This window comes from Pecten maximus, chromosome 2 (genome assembly GCF_902652985.1).
Source record: "Pecten maximus chromosome 2, xPecMax1.1, whole genome shotgun sequence".
Taxonomy (NCBI): Eukaryota; Metazoa; Mollusca; class Bivalvia; order Pectinida; family Pectinidae; genus Pecten; species Pecten maximus.
This window is the reverse complement of record NC_047016.1, coordinates 37,797,013-37,818,657: the sequence shown is the minus strand read 5'-3', so window position 1 is coordinate 37,818,657 and position 21,645 is coordinate 37,797,013. Positions and strand designations below refer to the sequence as shown.

Below are 21,645 nucleotides of genomic sequence, written 5' to 3'. Positions count from 1 at the left end.
AGGAGAGTAAACCACTCCCCAAAGTAGGAGATTTACTGGAGGAGAGTAAACCATTCCCCAAAGTAGGATATTTACTGGAAGAGAGTAAACCACTCCCCAAAGCTTGAGATTTACTGGAGGAGAGTAAACCACTCCCCAAAGTAGGATATTTACTGGAGGAGAGTATTTACTGGAGGAGAGTAAACCACTCCCCAAAGTAGGATATTTACTGGAGGAGAGTAAACCACTCCCCAAAGTAGGAGATTTACTGGAGGAGAGTAAACCAATCCCCAAAGCAGAAGATTTACTGGAGGAGAGTAAATCATTCCCCAAAGCTGGATATTTACTGGAGGAGAGTAAATCACTCCCCAAAGTAGGAGATTTACTGGAGGTGAGTAAACCACTCCCCAAAGTAGGATATTTACTGGAGGAGAGTAAACCATTCCCCAAAGTAGGATATTTACTGGAGGAGAGTAAACCACTTCCCAAAGTAGGATATTTACTGGAGGAGAGTAAACCACTCCCCAAAGTAGGATATTTACTGGAGGAGAGTAAACCACTCCCCAAAGCTTGAGATTTACTGGAGGAGAGTAAACCACTCCCCAAAGTAGGAGATTTACTGGAGGAGAGTAAACCACTCCCCAAAGTGGGAGATTTACTGGAGGAGAGTAAACCACTCCCCAAAGCTTGAGATTTACTGGAGGAGAGTAAACCACTCCCCAAAGTAGGATATTTACTGGAGGAGAGTAAACTACTCCCCAAAGTAGGAGATTTACTGGAGGTGAGTAAACCACTCCACAAAGTAGGATATTTACTGGAGGTGAGTAAACCACTCCCCAAAGTAGGAGATTTACTGGAGGAGAGTAAACCACTCCCCAAAGTAGGATATTTACTGGAAGAGAGTAAACCACTCCCCAAAGCTTGAGATTTACTGGAGGAGAGTAAACCACTCCCCAAAGTAGGAGATTTACCGGAGGAGAGTAAACCACTCCCCAAAGTAGGAGATTTACTGGAGGAGAGTAAACCATTCCCCAAAGTAGGATATTTACTGGAAGAGAGTAAACCACTCCCCAAAGCTTGAGATTTACTGGAGGAGAGTAAACCACTCCCCAAAGTAGGATATTTACTGGAGGAGAGTATTTACTGGAGGAGAGTAAACCACTCCCCAAAGTAGGATATTTACTGGAGGAGAGTAAACCACTCCCCAAAGTAGGAGATTTACTGGAGGAGAGTAAACCAATCCCCAAAGATGGAGATTTACTGGAGGAGAGTAAACCACTCCCCAAAGTAGGATATTTACTGGAGGAGAGTAAACCACTCCCCAAAGTAGGAGATTTACTGGAGGTGAGTAAACCACTCCCCAAAGTAGGAGATTTACTGGAGGAGAGTAAATCACTCCCCAAAGTAGGAGATTTACTGGAGGTGAGTACACCACTCCCCAAAGTAGGATATTTACTGGAGGAGAGTAAACCACTCCCCAAAGTAGGAGATTTACTGGAGGAGAGTAAACCACTCCCCAAAGTAGGAGATTTACTGGGGGAGAGTAAACCACTCCCCAAAGTAGGAGATTTACTGGCGTAGAGTAAACCATTCCCCAAAGCTGGATATTTACTGGGGGAGAGTAAACCACTCCCCAAAGTAGGAGATTTACTGGAGGAGAGTAAACCACTCCTTGAGCTGGAGATTTATTGGAGTTACAATGGAGTATGGTTCATGTTTAGATACCTGGTTTCATACAGGTGAGGCCACATCCCCTATGACAGCATTTCATATTTGCTTCACAGTCTGTGTCCACTGTACATACATCTGCACATGTGTCTGCAGTAGTTTCTGTGGTAACTTCATCCACTGCTGGGCAAGTGCCTGGCTTGGTAGCATTTTCTGGAGAAAACGCAAGGAAATTCCCATAAAGATACATTCATTGATCTCTAGATCTCTATAAATATACAGTACCTGTATAGATATACATTCATACGTCTCTAAATCTACTGTAATCATACAACTTCATACAACACAAAATTGACTACTATATCTATATCATATACATGTATACCCTTTCACTTAGCTGGGGGATACTATGAAAAGTATAAATCAGAACTTGGAATGAGTGTCAATATAGGTCAAATATTGTAGAGATATACAAAGTTTTAGGAGACAAACCCAACACTGTTTATCCTAATATAATTGATCAGACTATGTGTACACCTACTTGGGCAGCACACAGCAAATCCATCTGCTGGGTGGACGGTGCAATGGGTATCTGAGGGACAAGTTACTCTATGGTTTCCACGGCCGCAGAATAAGGAAGTGCCATTTGCATATTTTCTTTCTTCTCCACCTCGGAAATAATTGCAAGGTTTGTCATCTCCACCAACAACTAAAATGAGACACATATGATTGCATAACAGGGTTGTCCAAAATACAGCAGGAATATTATTTACACAAGAGGCACATATGCCTCATTGTCTTTTGTTGTTAATATGCCTCATTGTCTTTTGTTGTTAATATAAGATTTAAAACATCTGATTTCTGTAATCTTGAAAGTAGATCAAGGTTTGTTCATTAAAATAAACTTGGTAGTCCTTATTCCCAGCATGCCATTTATAACTGCTTTATACACTGTATCATGGCTTTTGGGCCATTTGAAGACATTTACAAATTTTAACACATCTGATCCCTGTTACCTTTAAAGTAGGTCAAGGTCATTCATTTACAAAAAATTGGTAGCCATTCATTCCAGTATGTCACTGGCCAAACATCATGACCCTAGGCCTCTTGGTTATTGATAAGGAGTCAAAAATGTAAAATGTTTATGAACAGACCTTAATTTTGTGTCAGGTGTAGAAATCATGCCATAACATTATCCTGTGTCTAACCACAAATGTAGCATGTTTGTAGCATGCATAGGGACTATTTTTTTATGACATAATTTTAGTGGAAGGTTATTAATATTGAAAACTTAAGTAAACTAAAAACTTGATTATAACAGTGAGAACTTACAATTACAACAGACAGCATATGTTCCATTCTCATCGGTCATACATCGTCCCTTGTAGGGACAGTCCTTTCCGTTACTACAGTCATACACAGTGCCATCACGCCTATGCATTGGGTAGCCACCGTGGTAGTTCATACACTTCTTCCTGTCTTCATAGTATTTATCTAGCAGGTATATAATTACAATGTATAGCAGAAAGTATGGCATACAATGCAATGACAGTGTAATTATTTGTGCAGTACACAGATATATAAAATTTTTAATTTTTAATTTAAATAAACCAATTCAAAAACTTTTAAATTAGGGTAAAATTTTTTTTTTTAAATGCCTGTTCAATTATATATGTGTATGTATATAGAAAGTTGTTAATTTATTCTCAATTTTAACAGTAAAGATGTGCTTTCTTTATATTACCAGATCGACTATATTTACTGGTGAATTAAATAAGAAATCACAATATATAAATTTAACTTTTGTGTAATATGTACTTACTTGAACAACAGACTGCATATTTATCCCCTTTGTCGACTTTACAGACAGAATCGCTGGGACAGGCTTGTCCACCTCTACCACAATGTAATTCAGTGCCGTTCATATGTGTGAGAGGCATGTCCTTACCACAGGGGCCATCTAGGAGACACAAAATAAAACTATTAAACCTATTTCCGATGGCTGATCACCTTTCTTGCCTTAATTAGAGGTGGCCAGTTCCTCTGAACATTATCTTCCATTTATCACCAACTAAGAATTCCTACATCCAAATAGAACTCGAAGAGCAGGAGAATTATATTTAAAACTTTTTATTGCTATTTGCTTTGTTTAGAGTTGTACTCAACTTTTCAGAATACTTGTACAACTGTAATAGATTTCTACACTTTTGGTATAGAATTTACTTGTTAGAATTTTGTTTTTGAAATCCACTATTGAGTTGCAATGCTTTCCAAGTTTTAAAATCAAACTGACCATCACCAAATCATATGATCATAATATAGCTACATACCAAATTACTGTTACATCTGTATACATTTCATGGTAGGGGTTATAAAAATCAATATATTCAAAGACTAATATTCGCCAAAATCTTAAAGAGAGCGCATCCCAGGTACGGAAGGCAAACTATGACCTTGTAGAAAGGACTTACCTGGTGCCAAACAGATGTGTCCACAACCGTTTGAACAGCATTTGCGTTTTCCTTGGCAGTTGGAGTCCTCTGAGCATTCCTCCAAACATGTTCCAACTGGACCAGTGGGCAGAATGGGACACTGACCAGGCTTTCTTCTTCTTTCTGGAATGTAACAACTTTATTTGTACAGTGGGTCTTCATCATGCGATAAGTGTGGGACCAAATATAGACAAAATGGAGATCAAAGCTAGTAGTGAAAACAAAAGGGAGATAAATCTTTACCTCAGTATTATAATACATTTTCTTCAGTTGGGTATGTGCGTGTGAATAGACACAGAGAAATAAAAACGAAGTATAATTTTGATATACATTGGTCTGATAAATTTAAAAGGTGACAGAATGTAGCCAACAAAACATCACAAATATAATCCAATACCGTTTTGATATAGAGCTTAAAAACCACTGTTTAGTTTAGTATTATTGACACATTATAAAACTCAAACACTTTATTTACCTGGGGCTAAACAGATGTGTCCACAACCATTAGAACAGCACTTCATAATTCCTATACAGTCTGTATCATTTGAGCATTGCTCCCAACATATTGCACTTGTACCATTGGCCACAGGACACTCTCCAGGCTTAGGATGTGTGTCTACAAAGGTAACAAATACATATTGTATCATGGTGCTCCAAGCACTTATTTAAGGTATCACTTTTAATAATACTTTAATATTGGAAAAAATATTACTCCTGCTTAATAAATCTTCCAGTATCAAGGAAGTCTCTTTCCAATAAGTTTTCAGTTATTTCTTAGTAATAATGACAGTTTCAGCCAATTCAATACCATTTAAAAAAAAAGCAAAAAAAAAAAAAAAAAAAAATTAAGGGACTTGAAAGAAACTAGAAAACGGTAGATGTAAACATAATGTCCCAAAAGTACTGGTTCTGTAGCCATCATTTTTATGTGTTAATTAAAACACAGTTACTGAAGGAACATCAGAATCAATTAATTCAGGATACTCTGGAGAGTCCATATGTTTTTCTCACATTTTTGCATGACGCTATAAACATCCTTGCTGCCAATGTTATGATTTATGTTATGACTCCCTGTCACAGTACCACCTGCCTTGAGTACTAAATATGTAATGTTATACTGGATATATACTTCAGAGAAGAACATTAATACAGGTGATAAGTGATTCCGTACGGGTGATAAGTGATTCCGTACGGGTGATAAGTGATTCTTTACAGGTAATGCCAGACAATTGTTTCACTACTTAATTTAAGAGAATATGGTTTAAATAAGAACTATAAGATTGTTTAAAAGAAAACTACATCTGGAAACAATGGTAAGAAAAGGTGATAAAGAGGTCTTTTGGCTAATAAAAGATTTTTTTTTTGGTTGATTAAATATGTGTACATGTAATTCAGTAAAACTTAATGCAAAATGAGAAATATAAATTCAAACAAGAAACCAAAATTACTTAATTTGAATTTTAAAATCTGGTAATGACATTCCCAAAAGATCTGTATAAAAGACCTCCCCAAACAAACCTATTTCCAACCATGACCCTGGGTCTTTTGGCTATAATAATAAATGCTGGTTGATTAAATATGTGTACATGTATCACCACTGTGACCTTTAAAGTATATCAAGGTCATTGATTTGAACAAACGTGGTAGCCCAGCATGCTTCTGCTTCAACATTTATTATACCAATGTTCTTGTAAATTCTATGATAAAATCATTTCTATAAAGATTAATATGAAACCATTTCCAAGTAGAGTCTTCAGTATCTGGATTTTATGTTACAGGCCCTATGCTGGACCCTTATTACGGCAGTGTATAGACATTTCCCTGGACCCTATTGAACCAGTTGTGTACTTACATTTGACTGGACAACAAAGTCTGAAACTCTGTCCTGCCATCTGGTGACAATAGAATGCCCTGGCTGGACATGTGGTATTGTCTTCACAATCTAGGGCAGAAGTGCCATCTCTGCTGAGCAAAGGACCCGCTCCAGGCCCACACGGCTCTGAAACAAACATACAAATCTGTTAGGACCGAATCATATCTCACCTTTATCTGATTAATCAGTGTGATTTTAATTGGACATAATTAGAATTGGAAACTCTTCTCTTATGTCCGATTAACAAATAGATAGCAAAACAGGAAAAATATTTGCTTTAAATTCCATCCTTGTAGCCGAGATAAAGTTATCTATTGCATTTTTTTGCCCGTGAAATACCGTATAGAAATTGATCAAACTAATAAAACTTATATTTTCACAGGCCAGAATATATCAATATTTTTCACTCATGCTTCACACTCGTGAAAATTTTGACTGGTGCTTCACACTCGTGAAAATATTGATATTCAGTCATACTCATGAAATATATGTTATATTAAATGGGAAACCATTCAATATCCTCTGTATGTATACCGTTAGATGTAATGGTATATACATGTATATCTGATTTTGCGTTACCTACCCTGCATGTTAGAGATGTTGACTGTTTTTGGACAACACGCCATATTGCTCCCGACATCCTCACAGGTAAAGGCTGTGCCACATGACCCCTTTGTTGTTTCACAAGTTACTGGATTTCCATTGGTATCCATTTTCATATCACCTCCATTTCTACATGGGCCTGTGATAAAAGTGTATTTTTATCAGGTATCTAAAGGACTTTTCTCAAGTCATATATTGTACAGAAATAACACCATGAGAACAATAAGATCCAGTAATATAAGCTACCAAAATAACAATCCAGTCGTTTTATATTTATTCTAATCACCTTTTGTCTGTCATCCCACGTTGTGCGTCTGTAAACACTCAACATTTTTGACCCCCTTCAATCAATTTCAATGAAATTTGCAGAAACCTATGGCCAAAGGTCAACCAAAGTTGTGAATTACATTGGTCCCAACCCCCTTGGGACTGAGGGGCAGGGCAAACCAGTGTAGGAGTCAATTCTTTCCCCCTGTAAAAGTTTCCCCGGGGAAAGAATCAGCTAGTCAATTGTTTCCCCGGGGAAACTTTCAGCAGGGGGGAAGGAATAGGCTGCTACACCGGGTCAAATTGACTGAAATTTCAAAAATCTTCTTCTCAAGAACCAAATAAGGTAGAATCAAATACTCTTTATAGATGGAAGGGGCAAAAGGTGCTTTACCAAAATGATGACTTCCATGACCCTAGGGTATCCCATTAGCCCCTGGGGAAACTTAACAATAGTTTATAAAGGGAAATAACATTTTTGACTCTCAATCGTTTCTATTGGAATTAATTCTAACTTGGTTAGAATTATCAGTATGGATGGTATGCACATGTTGGCCTGACTGACCTCTAGGGTCTGATGAATGGGATCAAAAAGGATCAAATTGACAGAAATACTTCAGAACTCGGGTGACCCTTACGGCCCATAGGCCTCTTGTTCAATAATATTATCATGGTATTATTCTTTGTTTGCTTGCATTGTTGATTCATGAAGTTGATTCTGTCACAGAAAATTACAGTAAGCATTTAAGAAATATTTTAAAATAGTAGGAAAATAAGACACCTTCGTTTTATGCAACAAATTATTAGATAATTTGTGTACCTACCATTTGCAGGAATAGCTTTAGGGCAACACATGTTGTTCTTGCAGAAGGAATCAGAGCTGCATTGACTGGTGGCAGAAGTTTCCTCACACATCTTAGGTACATCCCCCATCATCTCTGGCATAGCTCCTCCAGGACAACGACCTGTAACAGTCATACATACTCCAAAGTCTTTCCAGGGAAAACAGGATAAGTGTGGCTTCCCAGGGAAAACAGGATAAGTGTGGCTTCCCAGGGAAAACAGGATAAGTGTGGCTTCCCAGGGAAAACAGGATAAGTGTAGCTTCCCAGGGAAAACAGGATAAGTGTGGCTTCCCAGGGAAAAAGGATAAGTGTGGCTACCCAGGGAAAACAGGATAAATGTGGCTTCCCAGAGAAAACAGGATAAGTGTGGCTTCCCAGGGAAAACAGGATAAGTGTGGCTTCACACAGAAAACAGGATAAGTGTGGCTTCACCAGAAAACAATATAAGTGTGTCTTCCCACAGAAAACAGGATAAATGTGGCTTCCCAGGGAAAACAGGATAAGTGTGGCTTCACACAGAAAACAGGATAAATGTGGCTTCCCAGGGAAAACAGGATAAGTGTGGCTTTCAAGGGAAAACAGGATAAGTGTGGCTTCCCAGGGAAAACAGGATAAGTGTGGCTTTCAAGGGAAAACAGGATAAGTGTGGCTTCACACAGAAAACAGGATAAGTGTGGCTTCCAAGGGAAAACAGGATAAGTGTGGCTTCCAAGGGAAAACAGGATAAGTGTGGCTTCCCAGGGAAAACAGGATAAGTGTAGCTTCCCAGGGAAAACAGGATAAGTGTGGCTTCCCAGGGAAAACAGGATAAGTGTGGCTGCCCACGGAAAACAGGATAAGTGTGGCTTCCCACAGAAAACAGGATAAGTGTGACTTTCAAGGGAAAACAGGATAAGTGTGGCTTTCAAGGGAAAACAGGATAAGTGTGGCTTCCCAGGGAAAACAGGATAAGTGTGGCTTCCCAGGGAAAACAGGATAAGTGTAGCTTCCCAGGGAAAACAGGATAAGTGTGGCTTTCAAGGGAAAACAGGATAAGTGTGGCTTCCCAGGGAAAACAGGATAAGTGTGGCTTTCAAGGGAAAACAGGATAAGTGTGGCTTCCCACAGAAAACAGGATAAGTGTGGCTTTCAAGGGAAAACAGGATAAGTGTGGCTTTCAAGGGAAAACAGGATAAGTGTAGCTTCCCAGGGAAAACAGGATAAGTGTGGCTTCCCAGGGAAAACAGGATAAGTGTGGCTGCCCACGGAAAACAGGATAAGTGTGGCTGCCCACGGAAAACAGGATAAGTGTGGCTTCCCAAGGAAAACAGGATAAGTGTGGCTTCACACAGAAAACAGGATAAGTGTAATTTGCCAGGGAAAACAGGATAGGTGTAATTTGCCAAGGAAAACACAATATGTGAAGTTTTCCATGTATTAAGTGTACATTAAATATCAAACACAAGATAACTAGACTTACTACAATACACATGATCAAACATACATGCACCATTTGATTCAATAGGTAAATGCTAACATTAAACAGCATAATTTCCCCTGTCTGTAGGAATTCTCTATCTCTGATAAATCATTTTAATAGATTCATGTTCAATGAACAGATTATATTTCAACCTACACCTTAACCAGCTTTGATATCAAAGTTTACCTAAACAAGAGGATACAGAACATATATACATGTAGACACCCATCAATACATTCATGATATGAATGGATTTAAAATCGATTAGAAACGGTACAATTAAAATGTCTACCCTCCTATTTCTATTTAAGCTTTGAAACCAATAGAAAAAGTAGATTGTTGGTACAGAGCCATACACTTGTCTTCAACAAAGACAGCCTTCGTGTAATACATAGGTTTAATAATTTACTTCCTTTGATAAATCTCGACAGACCATATCTCATAACAAACTACTCTACAATGGATTTTAACATCACTGTTCTAAGTATATTCTGACATTGACATTTGATACTCTCATATGAATCAAAGGATGATGTTTAAGTTTAATACATTTTGGCTCTACTGTATCTGTCAATTTGCTGTGAACCGTGTTAATACCTTGTGTGTATTTTATACAATCCTTTCAGTAACAAAACAGATACTGACAATGCTCATAGTCTAGGGGATGACGGTTTCAGTTCTGTTACTGACTTTGTCTAGAAGATGTAAACTTAGCTCAAAATTTTTATAATCTTAATAAACAAATGAACATGTACACTGCACACGACATCCGATACTGACCAGGTGGAGCGCCCGTGACATTTGGATCTGGAGGTGTGCCCACAGGAGGTGGACTAGGTTCATCAGGTTTGGTTTGACCGTTAACCGAGCAAACTACAGCCAAGGCAAAAAGGATTGCCCGATACATAGCTGTGTCCAAAATCCTGAGAATGTCAACACACTAGAACTGGAATCCCGTCAGCCTTCTATGTTATTCCAGAGAAGTAAAACTGTTCTTAGCTTCCTGTGTTATGACATATTATTATATCCTAGTGGATCAATACAGATGATTGACAGGTTCCAACGACCAGTAAAAATACTACTGTCTCCTACTTCAACTATTTCAAATGACTTAATTCAGCTGACCAACCGGTCATACTTTTTTATCAAACACTGTTGTACTCGAGCTCCAGCTGACTTAATTCAGCTAACATTGCCAGTAATACTGTTTTACATAATATGACACTGCCTCCTATTTCAGCTGCCTTCAGTTACCAATCAGAGCAGAACCTCAGGGTTTTTAAACGATATGACTGGTTAGGTAGAATTCTATCAAGTGTAATGGACCTGAAATGTAGCCTGTTTTATATACCGCCCCTAATTGCAATAAATTATACCTTTTTATGAGTCAATGGTTTTGTTTACAGCCAGATACAGCATCATGGCTATTTATAGATTCCTATACATACCGTAGTGTAGAGATATTACAGCTGACAGTGTAACAGTTTTCACTCTTCACTGACTCAGAAGATGTGATGTGTAGCAACAACACAGAAAAGTTTCAACTACCAAGTACAATATTGATATGGATAGAAAATGAAATAATTTTGCACAGGGTGTATCATTACGGAAGCGTATTAGGCTCACATTGGAGTATGTTTTTCATGGCATGCGAAAATATTTTATCTGGCGGCCGCCACTTGATTATCTGGCGGCCGCCACTTAATTATCTGGCGGACGCCACTTAATTATCTGGCGGCCGCCACATATTTATCTGGAGACTGCAATTTTGTTTTTACACTTTAATATGATATCTGCTACGGTAATTACAGTTATTGTCGTTTGAAATCCAATATTTCAGATAAAATATTTTCGCATGCCATGAAAAACATACTCCAATGTGAGCCTAATACGCTTCCGTATATCATAGACAGGCTGTGAATAAAATAATACAAAAACAAATATTGATGTAACTCCAACACTTTGTAATCATGCAAATTCTAGAAGAAAATTTTTTTTTTTTTGAATAAATCTCCTCTTTTCAGTTAAAATGTTGCATACATCAGTTACATTTCACTTAAGCATTTGATACACTTGGAAGATAAGCATTTTGACATTTGCATAACTCATGAGTTCGTGATGTGGCAATTAAGGACACCTTTTTCTATGGAATGTAAAGCTTCAATGATTTTATTACTCACAAAAAGTATGATGATTTGGAGGTAGCTGGCAATTTACATATTGACAATGGTCACAGAGGGGTCAAGGGCCTGATGTCACGCAACAGCATTTTATTAACCTTTTAACCTATTTAAAGTGTTTTTTAAATCCATGAAAGCAACAATTTTCCAGGGTCATATGAGGATAGGGCCACAGTTGTGAAGTGCAGGATTGACAGAAGGTACTGATCAAGAGTTTGATCAGCCCAAATATTGTTTTTATTTTTGTTTTCTAAAACTTTGTAGGACAATAATTCTGAAGAAGAAAAATTGCATCAAATTCTTTGTTTGATATGTTATGTCTAAATCTATGGAAAAAAATAAAAGAATAATGAATAAGAATAGAAGAAAAAGTGAAATAATACCTGGAAAAGTTGCAACTTGCTGGCACTATGCATCGCAAGGGAAATGGTGCAATGTCATTACCTATCACAAGCTCAACTTTTGACTATATCTTTACACTCAATTAATTGTATTCTGTTTTATGCAAGGATAAGGCTACATGTACCTAAAAAAGGTTTTGTTTTCCTTGTTTAGAGTTACAGAACCTCCAATTTTTAATGTATACATGTTTCATTTAAACAGTGTATTTTTATAATCTGGGAGAACATAATACATCATTAAGGCATAGAACTGCTAACTTCTAGTATAATTCCTCAGTTTGACCATGCATTAACTTTTTTTTTTTTTTTTCATACCGTACATTCAGTTTTTCTTAAATTCTCTATATTCTGAAATAACAGTGACAACTATATGAAGAGCAACATTACGTGTGATTTATGCCGTACAGTTTCAGCATCATTCATGCCTCCAACCACCACCCCTTCCCCATCCCCAGCCAGGTAACATCCTTGTGTATCATTCCCCACCCCAGCCAGGTAACATCCTTGTGTATCATTCCCCATCCCAGCCAGTTAACATCCTTGTGTATCATTCCCCACCCCAGCCAGTTAACATCCTTGTGTATCATTCCCCATCCCAGCCAGTTAACATCCTTGTGTATCATTCCCCACTCCAGCCAGGTAATGTCCTTGTGTATCATTTCCCCACCCCAGCCAGTTAACATCCTTGTGTATCATTCCCCACCCCAGCCAAGTAATGTCCTTGTATATCATTCCCCACCCCAGCCAAGTAATGTCCTTGTGTATCATTCCCCACCCCAGCCAGGTAATATCCTTGTGTATCATTCCCCATCCCAGCCAGTTAACATCCTTGTGTATCATTCCCCCACCCCAGCCAGGTAATATCCTTGTGTATCATTCCCCACCCCAGCCAGGTAATGTCCTTGTGTAACATTCCCCACCCCAGCCAGGTAATGTTCTTGTGTATCATTCCCCACCCCAGCCAGGTAATGTCCTTGTGTATCATTCCCCACCCCAGCCAGGTAATGTCCTTGTATATCATTCCCCCACCCCAGCCAGGTAATGTCCATGTGTATCATTCCCCCACCCTAGCCAGGTAATGTCCTTGTGTGTCATTCCCCACCCCAGCCAGGTAATATCCTTGTGTATCATTCCCCACCCCAGCCAGGTAACATCCTTGTGTATCATCCCCCACCCTAGCCAGGTAATGTCCTTGTGTGTCATTTCCCACCCTAGCCAGGTAATGTCCTTTTGTATCATTCCCCACCCCAGCCAGGTAATGTCCTTGTGTATCATTCCCCACCCCAGCCAGGTAATGTCAATGTGTATCATTCCCCACCCCAGCCAGGTAATGTCCTTGTGTATCATTTCCCCACCCCAGCCAGGTAATGTCCTTGTGTATCATTTCCCCACCCCAGCCAGTTAACATCCTTGTGTATCCTTCCCCACCCCAGCCAGTTAACATCCTTGTGTATCCTTCCCCACCCCAGCCAAGTAATGTCCTTGTATATCATTCCCCACCCCAGCCAAGTAATATCCTTGTATATCATTCCCCACCCCAGCCAGGTAATATCCTTGTGTATCATTCCCCATCCCAGCCAGGTAATGTCCTTTTGTATCATTCCCCCACCCCAGCCAGTTAATGTCCTTGTGTATCATTCCCCACCCCAGCCAGGTAATATCCTTGTGTATCATTCCCCCACCCCAGCCAGTTAACATCCTTGTGTATCATTCCCCACCCCAGCCAGGTAATATCCTTGTGTATCATTCCCCACCCCAGCCAGTTAACATCCTTGTGTATCATTCCCCACCCCAGCCAGGTAATATCCTTGTGTATCATTCCCCACCCCAGCCAGGTAATGTCCTTGTGTATCATTCCCCGCCCTAGCCAGGTAATGTCCTTGTGTATCATTCCCCACCCCAGCCAGGTAACGTCCTTGTGTATCATTCCCCACCCCAGCCAGTTAACATCCTTGTGTATCATTCCCCACCCCAGCCAGGTAATATCCTTGTGTATCATTCCCCCACCCCAGCCAGTTAACATCCTTGTGTATCATTCCCCCACCCAAGCCAGGTAACATCCTTGTGTATCATTCCCCCACCCCAGCCAGGTAATGTCCTTGTGTATCATTCCCCGCCCTAGCCAGGTAATGTCCTTGTGTATCATTCCCCATCCCAGCCAGGTAATATCCTTGTGTGTCATTCCCCACCCCAGCCAGGTAATGTCCTTTTGTATCATTCCCAGAATCCAAGTCAGGTGATTCAACACATGAAATTTGCAGCTTGATGTGACATTCCTGAAGAAAAAGGTATTGGTCCGTGACTATCTTATCTGGTACCGAGGGTGCATAACAGCTGAGTGTACAGACATATACCAGTTTCATGATCAGAAACATAATTGGAATGTCTCCTGTATTATTTACTGAGCATGCTTACCGAAGATCGTGCTGACCCAGATACTATAGTCACGGTTTTAGATATAAATAGCTTGTTAAGGAAAAACCCTTCAAGGGGTATTTGGGCTTTGAATAGGTTACACCTGGATTTTAAATCTGATCACAAGCCAGTAAATGATGTCAGCATGAAGAATTTATTATAATTATACCTTAGTGGTGACAAATACTCACTTTATTCATCACTGGTTCTTTACTAAGGTTGGTAATGCATCTTAGATATCCAACAATACCGTTAACACTACATATCTCAAACTGTATCTAACTGTAGATATCCAACAATACCGTTAACACTACATATCTCAAACTGCAACTAACTGTAGATATCCAACAATTCCGTTAACACTACATATCTCAAACCGTAACTTACTGTAGATATCCAACAATACTGTTAACACTACATATCTCAAACTGCAACTAACTGTAGATATCCAACAATTCCGTTAACACTACATATCTCAAACTGTCACAAGCTGTAGATATCCAACAATACTATTAACACTACATATCTCAAACTGTAACTAACTGGAGATATCCAACAATACTATTAACACTACATATCTCAAACTGTAACTAACTGTAGTTATCCAACAATACTAATAACACTACATATCTCAAACTGCAATTAACTGGAGATATCCAACAATACTATTAACACTACATATCTCAAACTGTATCTAACTGTAGATATCCAACATTACTATTAACACTACAGATCTCAAACTGTAACTAAACGTAGATATCCAACAATACTGTTAACACTACACATCTCAAACTGTCACAAGCTGTAGATATCTACTAATAATATAAACACTACATATCTCAAACTGTAACTAACTGTAGATATCCAACAATACTGTTCACACTATACATATCTCAAACTGTAACTAACTGTAGATATCCAACAATTCCGTTAACACCCCCTTTTTAGCAATGTGGATGTGTTTATCATGTGAAGGCCAACAATGCTATATATGGTTTATATGGGGTGGGGATCTCCATGGTTTCAAAGATATAACAAAAGAACTAAGTCTTTATGAGTGGGGAAAGACCCCAGGGCTTATTTTTATTACAGGATATTGGTTATCTCTTGATGCCTAGCAATGCTATATTTGGTGGGGATTTCAATAGTTTTAAACATATAACAAAGAAACTGAGTCCCTAGGGGTGGGAAAAGATCCCTGGGCCTATTTTTCATCATTATCTTGTTTATCTCTTGATGCCCAACAATGCTATATATGGTTATGGGATGGGGATTGCAATGGTTTCAAAGATATAACAAACAAACTTAGTCTTTAGGGGTGGGGAAAGACCCCAGGGCTTATTTTAATAGCAAGATATTGTTTATCTCTTGATGCCCAGCAATGCTATATATGGTTATCAGGTGGGGATCTAAACAGTTTCTAAAATACACGAGGTCGTTTTTAGCCATACAGCCAAATTGCTCCCTTATGCCCATCCCCTCAGGGCCCCTTGGGGGGTCAGCCCCATCATTTGTATAAATTTGAATCCCAGCCACATAGGGATGTTACCACTGAAATATCAATGTCATACATTGCTTAGTTCCAGATAAGTTGGTTTAAATATCAATATTGCCAAATGGACCTCTTTTGGCACTGCCCCTCAGGCCCCAGGGAGTCAGCCCAATCATTTGTACAATTTTGAATCTGCAACCCATAGTGATGCTACCAAGCAAATATAAGCAATATTCATTGCTCCATTTCAGAGAAGTCACTTATATCAATCAAGCCATATTGAAAAATTTTGGCACCACCCCTCAGCCTTATCATTTGTACAATTTTTGAATCCCCACCCCATAGTAATGCTACCAGACAAATATGAGCGATATCCATTGCTCGGTTTCAGAGAAGAAGTCATTTATATCAATATGGGCAAATTGACCCATTTTGGCCCCACCCTAGAGGCCCCCAAGGGGTCAGCTCCATCCTTTGTACGATTTTGAGTCCCCTACCCATAGGGATGCTACTGACCAAATTTGTTAAAAATTCTAATCAGCAGTTTTGAAGAAGAAGTCAAATAAGTCTATTGTTGACAGACAGACGGACGACGGACGGACGGACACCATGGTATGGCATACGCTCACCTTGGTCCTTTGGACCAGGTGAGCTAAAAATACAGTTCACACTATATATCTCAACTGTATTTAACAGTAGATATCCAACAATACCGTTAACACTACAAATCTCAAACTGTAACTAACTGTAGATATCCAACAATACTGTTAACACTACATATCTCAAACTGTATCTAACTGTAGATATCCAACAATACTATTAACACTACATATCTCAAACTGTCACAAGCTGTAGATATCCAACAATACCGTTAACACTACATATCTCAAACTGTCACAAGCTGTAGATATCCAACAATACCGTTAACACTACATATCTCAAACTGTAACTAACTGTAGATATTCAACAATACCGTTAACACTACATATCTCAAACTGTAACTAACTGTAGATATCCAACATTACAGTTAACACTACATATCTCAAACTGTAACTAACTGTAGATATCCAACAATACCGTTAACACTACATATCTCAAACTGTCACAAGCTGTAGATATCCAACAATACAGTTAACACTACATATCTCAAACTGTAACTAACTGTAGATATCCAACAATACTGTTCACACTACATATCTCAAACTGTCACAAGCTGTAGATATCCAACAATACAGTTAACACTACATATCTCAAACTGTCACAAGCTGTAGATATCCAACAATACAGTTAACACTACATATCTCAAACTGTAACTAACTGTAGATATCCAACAATACTGTTCACACTACATATCTCAAACTGTAACTAACTGTAGATATCCAACAATACTGTTCACACTACACATCTCAAACTGTAACTAACTGTAGATATCCAACAATACTGTTCACACTACACATCTCAAACTGTAACTAACTGTAGATATCCAACAATACTGTTCACACTACATATCTCAAACTGTAACTAACTGTAGATATCCAACAATACTAATAACACTACACATCTCAAACTGTAACTAACTGTAGATATCCAACAATACTGTTCACACTACACATCTCAAACTGTAACTAACTGTAGATATCTACTAATAATATAAACACTACATATCTCAAACTGTAACTAACTGTAGATATCCAACAATACTGTTCACACTACATATCTCAAACTGTAACTAACTGTAGATATCCAACAATACTGTTCACACTACACATCTCAAACTGTAACTAACTGTAGATATCCAACAATACTATTAACACTACATATCTCAAACTGTAAGTAACTGTAGATATCCAACAATTCCGTTAACACCCCCTTTTTAGCAATGTGGATGTGTTTATCATGTGAAGGCCAACAATGCTATATATGGTTTATATGGGGTGGGGATCTCCATGGTTTCAAAGATATAACAAAAGAACTAAGTCTTTATGAGTGGGGAAAGACCCCAGGGCTTATTTTTATTACAGGATATTGGTTATCTCTTGATGCCTAGCAATGCTATATTTGGTTATGGGGTGGGGATCTCAATAGTTTTAAACATATAACAAAGAAACTGAGTCCCTAGGGGTGGGAAAAGATCCCTGGGCCTATTTTTCATCATTATCTTGTTTATCTCTTGATGCCCAACAATGCTATATATGGTTATGGGATGGGGATCGCAATGGTTTCAAAGATATAACAAACAAACTTAGTCTTAAGGGGTGGGGAAAGACCCCAGGGCTTACTTTAATAACAAGATATTGTTTATCTCTTGATGCCCAGCAATGCTATATATGGTTATCAGGTGGGGATCTCAACGGTTTCTAAAATACAACAGGTCGTTTTTAAGCAATACAGCCAAATTGCTCCCTTATGCCCAACCCCTCAGGCCCCTTGGGGGGTCAGCCCCATCATTTGTATAAATTTGAACCCCAGCCACATAGGGATGTTACCACTGAAATATCAATGTCATACATTGCTTAGTTCCAGAGAAGTTGTTTTAAATATCAATATTGCCAAATGGACCTCTTTTGGCACTGCCCCTCAGGCCCCAGGGAGTCAGCCCAATCATTTGTACAATTTTGAATCTGCAACCCATAGTGATGCTACCAAGCAAATATAAGCAATATTCATTGCTCCATTTCAGAGAAGTCACTTATATCAATCTAGCCATATTGAAAAATTTTGGCCCCGCCCCTCAGGCCCCCGGGGTCAGCCTTATCATTTATACAATTTTTGAATCCCCACCCCATAGTAATGCTACCAGACAAATATGAGCGATATCCATTGCTTGGTTTCAGAGAAGAAGTCGTTTATATCAATAAAGCCGAATTAACCCCTTTTGCCTCCCCCCCCCCCCCCCCCCCCTCCCCAGAGGGTCAGCCAATTTTGAATCCCCATCCCATAGGGATGCTACCAGGCAAATATGAGCGATATCCATTGCTCGGTTTCAGAGAAGAAGTCATTTATATCAATATGGGCAAATTGACCCCTTTTGGGGGTCAGCTCCATCCTTTGTATTATTTTGAGTCCCCTACCCATAGGGATGCTACTGACCAAATTTGTTCAAATTCTAATCAGCGGTTTTGAAGAAGAAGTCAAATAAGTCTATTGTTGACAGACTGACGGACGACAGACGACGGACGGACGCCACAGTATGGCATAAGCTCACCTTGGTCCTTTGGACCAGGTGAGCTAAAAATACAGTTCACACTACATATCTCAAACTGTATTTAACAGTAGATATCCAACAATACCGTTAACATTACACATCTCAAATTGTAATTGACTATAGATATCCCACAATACCGTTAACACTACATATCTCAAACTGTAACTAACTACAGATATCCAAAAATACTGTTCACACTACATATCTCAAACTTTAACTGTAGATATCCAACATTACAGTTAACACTACATATCTCAAACTGTAAATTGACATTGTGTGTTGCATTTGCAGTATGTCGTAAGTAAACCAAATGGTATTCATTAGACTGTATACTACAATTTACAGTGATTCTGTCAGTGTAGGAATACAGCTCCAGGTGTTGTAGATTTAAACAATGGCTGCCATTTACTTTCCACCTTGAAAGCTTTTGAATGCTTGCATTTATTTACATAAGCCATCACAAAAAATAAAGCAACTTCACAAGTTATGGGAGAAAATCTTAAAATAAAAAAAATGAAGTCAACACAAAATTATTATAAGCCAAATGGTAGTATACATGAGTCAATATGAATACATTTTGGGTGACAGATGAATATTTCTTCTATCTATCTGTCACTTAAATTGTATTCATATCGACTGTATACTACCATTTGGCAACAGTTCAATGCTTAAATAAACTGTCTTAGATATTTAAATCAGGAGGTAATACAATTCTATCTATGTTGTTTAATATCTTTTAAATACATCCCTCAAATTCCACAGTTTACCTTCATCATTATGAGGTGATAACTCATTGAGAATGTAACCCTTGGATTTTGAAGGTTTGGTTTGGATTGGTTTTGTTTAACGTCCTATTAACAGCCAGGGTCATATAAACATGTGCCAGGTTTTAAAGGTGAAGGAAAACCGGAGTACCCGGAGAAAAACCACCGGCCTTAATACGGTTAGCACCTGGCAACTGCCCCACGTATGTTTCGAAATCGCAACCCAGAGGTTGAGGGCTAGTGATAAAGTGTCGGTACACTTTATCCACTCGGCCACCGTGGCCCCGATTTTGAAGGTGCTTCAGCAAAGTGCAGCTGATACTCATGATGTCTGATATGCACCTGTCAACAGTGTGTATCTCAAATAAACTGAAATCAACACAACAAAAATGTTTAGTTTGAGCTACATAATTGTAGTATAACATCACTATTCCTTTGTCAGCCTGTAAATGTTAGCTATACAAGACTGTAGAGAAAGAAAATCTTCCAGGGAAATTATATACTCTGGTAGTCTAATCCTGTTTGGTAACTACATTTAAATAAATGATCACTGGATCGGATTTACTATTTATCAACATAATTCTATGTTATATATACCATATTTAAATGTTCTCTCATTGATAAATACCCCCTCTCCAAATTTATTCTTATTCCAGTCACACTGTTTGATTTAAAATGTCCCCATACATGTGCAGCTGAAGTACAGTACAGGACATTTACATTTGGAAGTCCCAACTACAATGTACACACATAATTAACCAGGAAGTATTTATCTAAACTTGTTTGAACTCAAAGTTAATATCTAGGACTGACCTTCAGACATTGTACCATGTTCTTTTTCACAAGGTTATTCTCCTTAGGTGTTAATTAACATCTACTCTAGCTGTAAAATCATTCCCCGACCTCTAAATGTATACACCACAGTTGTATAATCCGTACAGTAGTTATTTTGGGATGAAACATTTTGTTTTTACATTGTTTTACATGCTGCGTTGGTTGGTGTTTCTTAGGCAGTAGGGAAACAGGCAGGTCTGTGGTGTTGTGGTTGTGTCCTTGGGCAAGACCTTTTACCCTAATTGCTCTGGATGGCATGTATGTAGGCCTCCTGTATGTTGTTCAGTGAGATAGTCACCAAATACTACAAGGAGACCCCGCTTTAAAATAAACATGACTATTCACTGGGCGATAAACCCAGAAAAACATGCCTGTCAGCATTTTCATCCATTAATTCAAAACTGATCATACACTTTGAAACTTGACAAAAAGTCAAGCGCTTTCTGAGAAAGATGGCAACCTGTCAATCTTTTTTTGTGGAGATTGGGGGTGTTGAACAGACATATTGATTTTGACAAATATCCTGTAAGTACTTTTCAAGATCCAAAATCCAAGATGGCTGACAGACAGTAATGTTGCTTTCCTGAGTGATTAGTCTGATCAAACTTGAACAGGCACAAGGACCTGAAGAGAACCTACATACCGGGTATCCTATATATAAGTTTAAGACATATCCTTTCAGTTATTCTCAAGAAATGACTTTTAACAAGCTTATTCATAGAATTCATATCCTCGCTTTCCCTTCTTTTGTGAGGGGCGATTGAACTCGTCCAAGCCATTTAGCCATTCAATGTTATTACCAAGTTTCAAGAAAATCCAATTATTTTTGTTGCTATTATTATCAAGGGGCCATAACTCCACCAAATAACCTCTGCAAAATTATGCAATCAAACTTGGTTGAACCATTTAGGCATTAAATGTTGTTACCAAGTTTCAAGAAAATCTGATAATATTTGTTGCTGTGATTGCATGGAAACTTCCAAAAATGACATTTTTCGTTAATCAAGGGGTCATAACTCAACCAAATAACGTCCAGGAAAATTTGCGCTTGAACTTGGCCGCGTCATTTAGGCATTTAATGTTAATACCAAGTTTCAAGAAAATCTGATAATATTTGTTGCTGTTATAGCACGGAAACTTCCGAAAACTACATTTTTTTATCAATCAA

At 38.5% G+C, this 21,645-nt stretch overlaps 1 protein-coding gene across 13 annotated transcripts in view; it reads right to left on the bottom strand.

The window, feature by feature from the left end:
* The window catches only part of LOC117321990, a 112,190-nt gene that overhangs the window by 39,600 nt on the left and 50,945 nt on the right, over window positions 1-21,645 (bottom strand). For all 13 annotated transcript variants that reach the window (XM_033876654.1, XM_033876656.1, XM_033876655.1 and 10 more), the window contains 9 exons: window positions 7,707-7,847; window positions 6,596-6,754; window positions 5,992-6,138; window positions 4,615-4,755; window positions 4,119-4,262; window positions 3,470-3,607; window positions 2,980-3,141; window positions 2,189-2,356; window positions 1,705-1,860 (listed from right to left, as the gene is read on the bottom strand). In XM_033876654.1, the coding sequence (XP_033732545.1) occupies window positions 1,705-1,860; window positions 2,189-2,356; window positions 2,980-3,141; window positions 3,470-3,607; window positions 4,119-4,262; window positions 4,615-4,755; window positions 5,992-6,138; window positions 6,596-6,754; window positions 7,707-7,847 (1,356 nt within the window). The remainder of the gene's footprint in view (window positions 1-1,704; window positions 1,861-2,188; window positions 2,357-2,979; window positions 3,142-3,469; window positions 3,608-4,118; window positions 4,263-4,614; window positions 4,756-5,991; window positions 6,139-6,595; window positions 6,755-7,706; window positions 7,848-21,645) is intronic.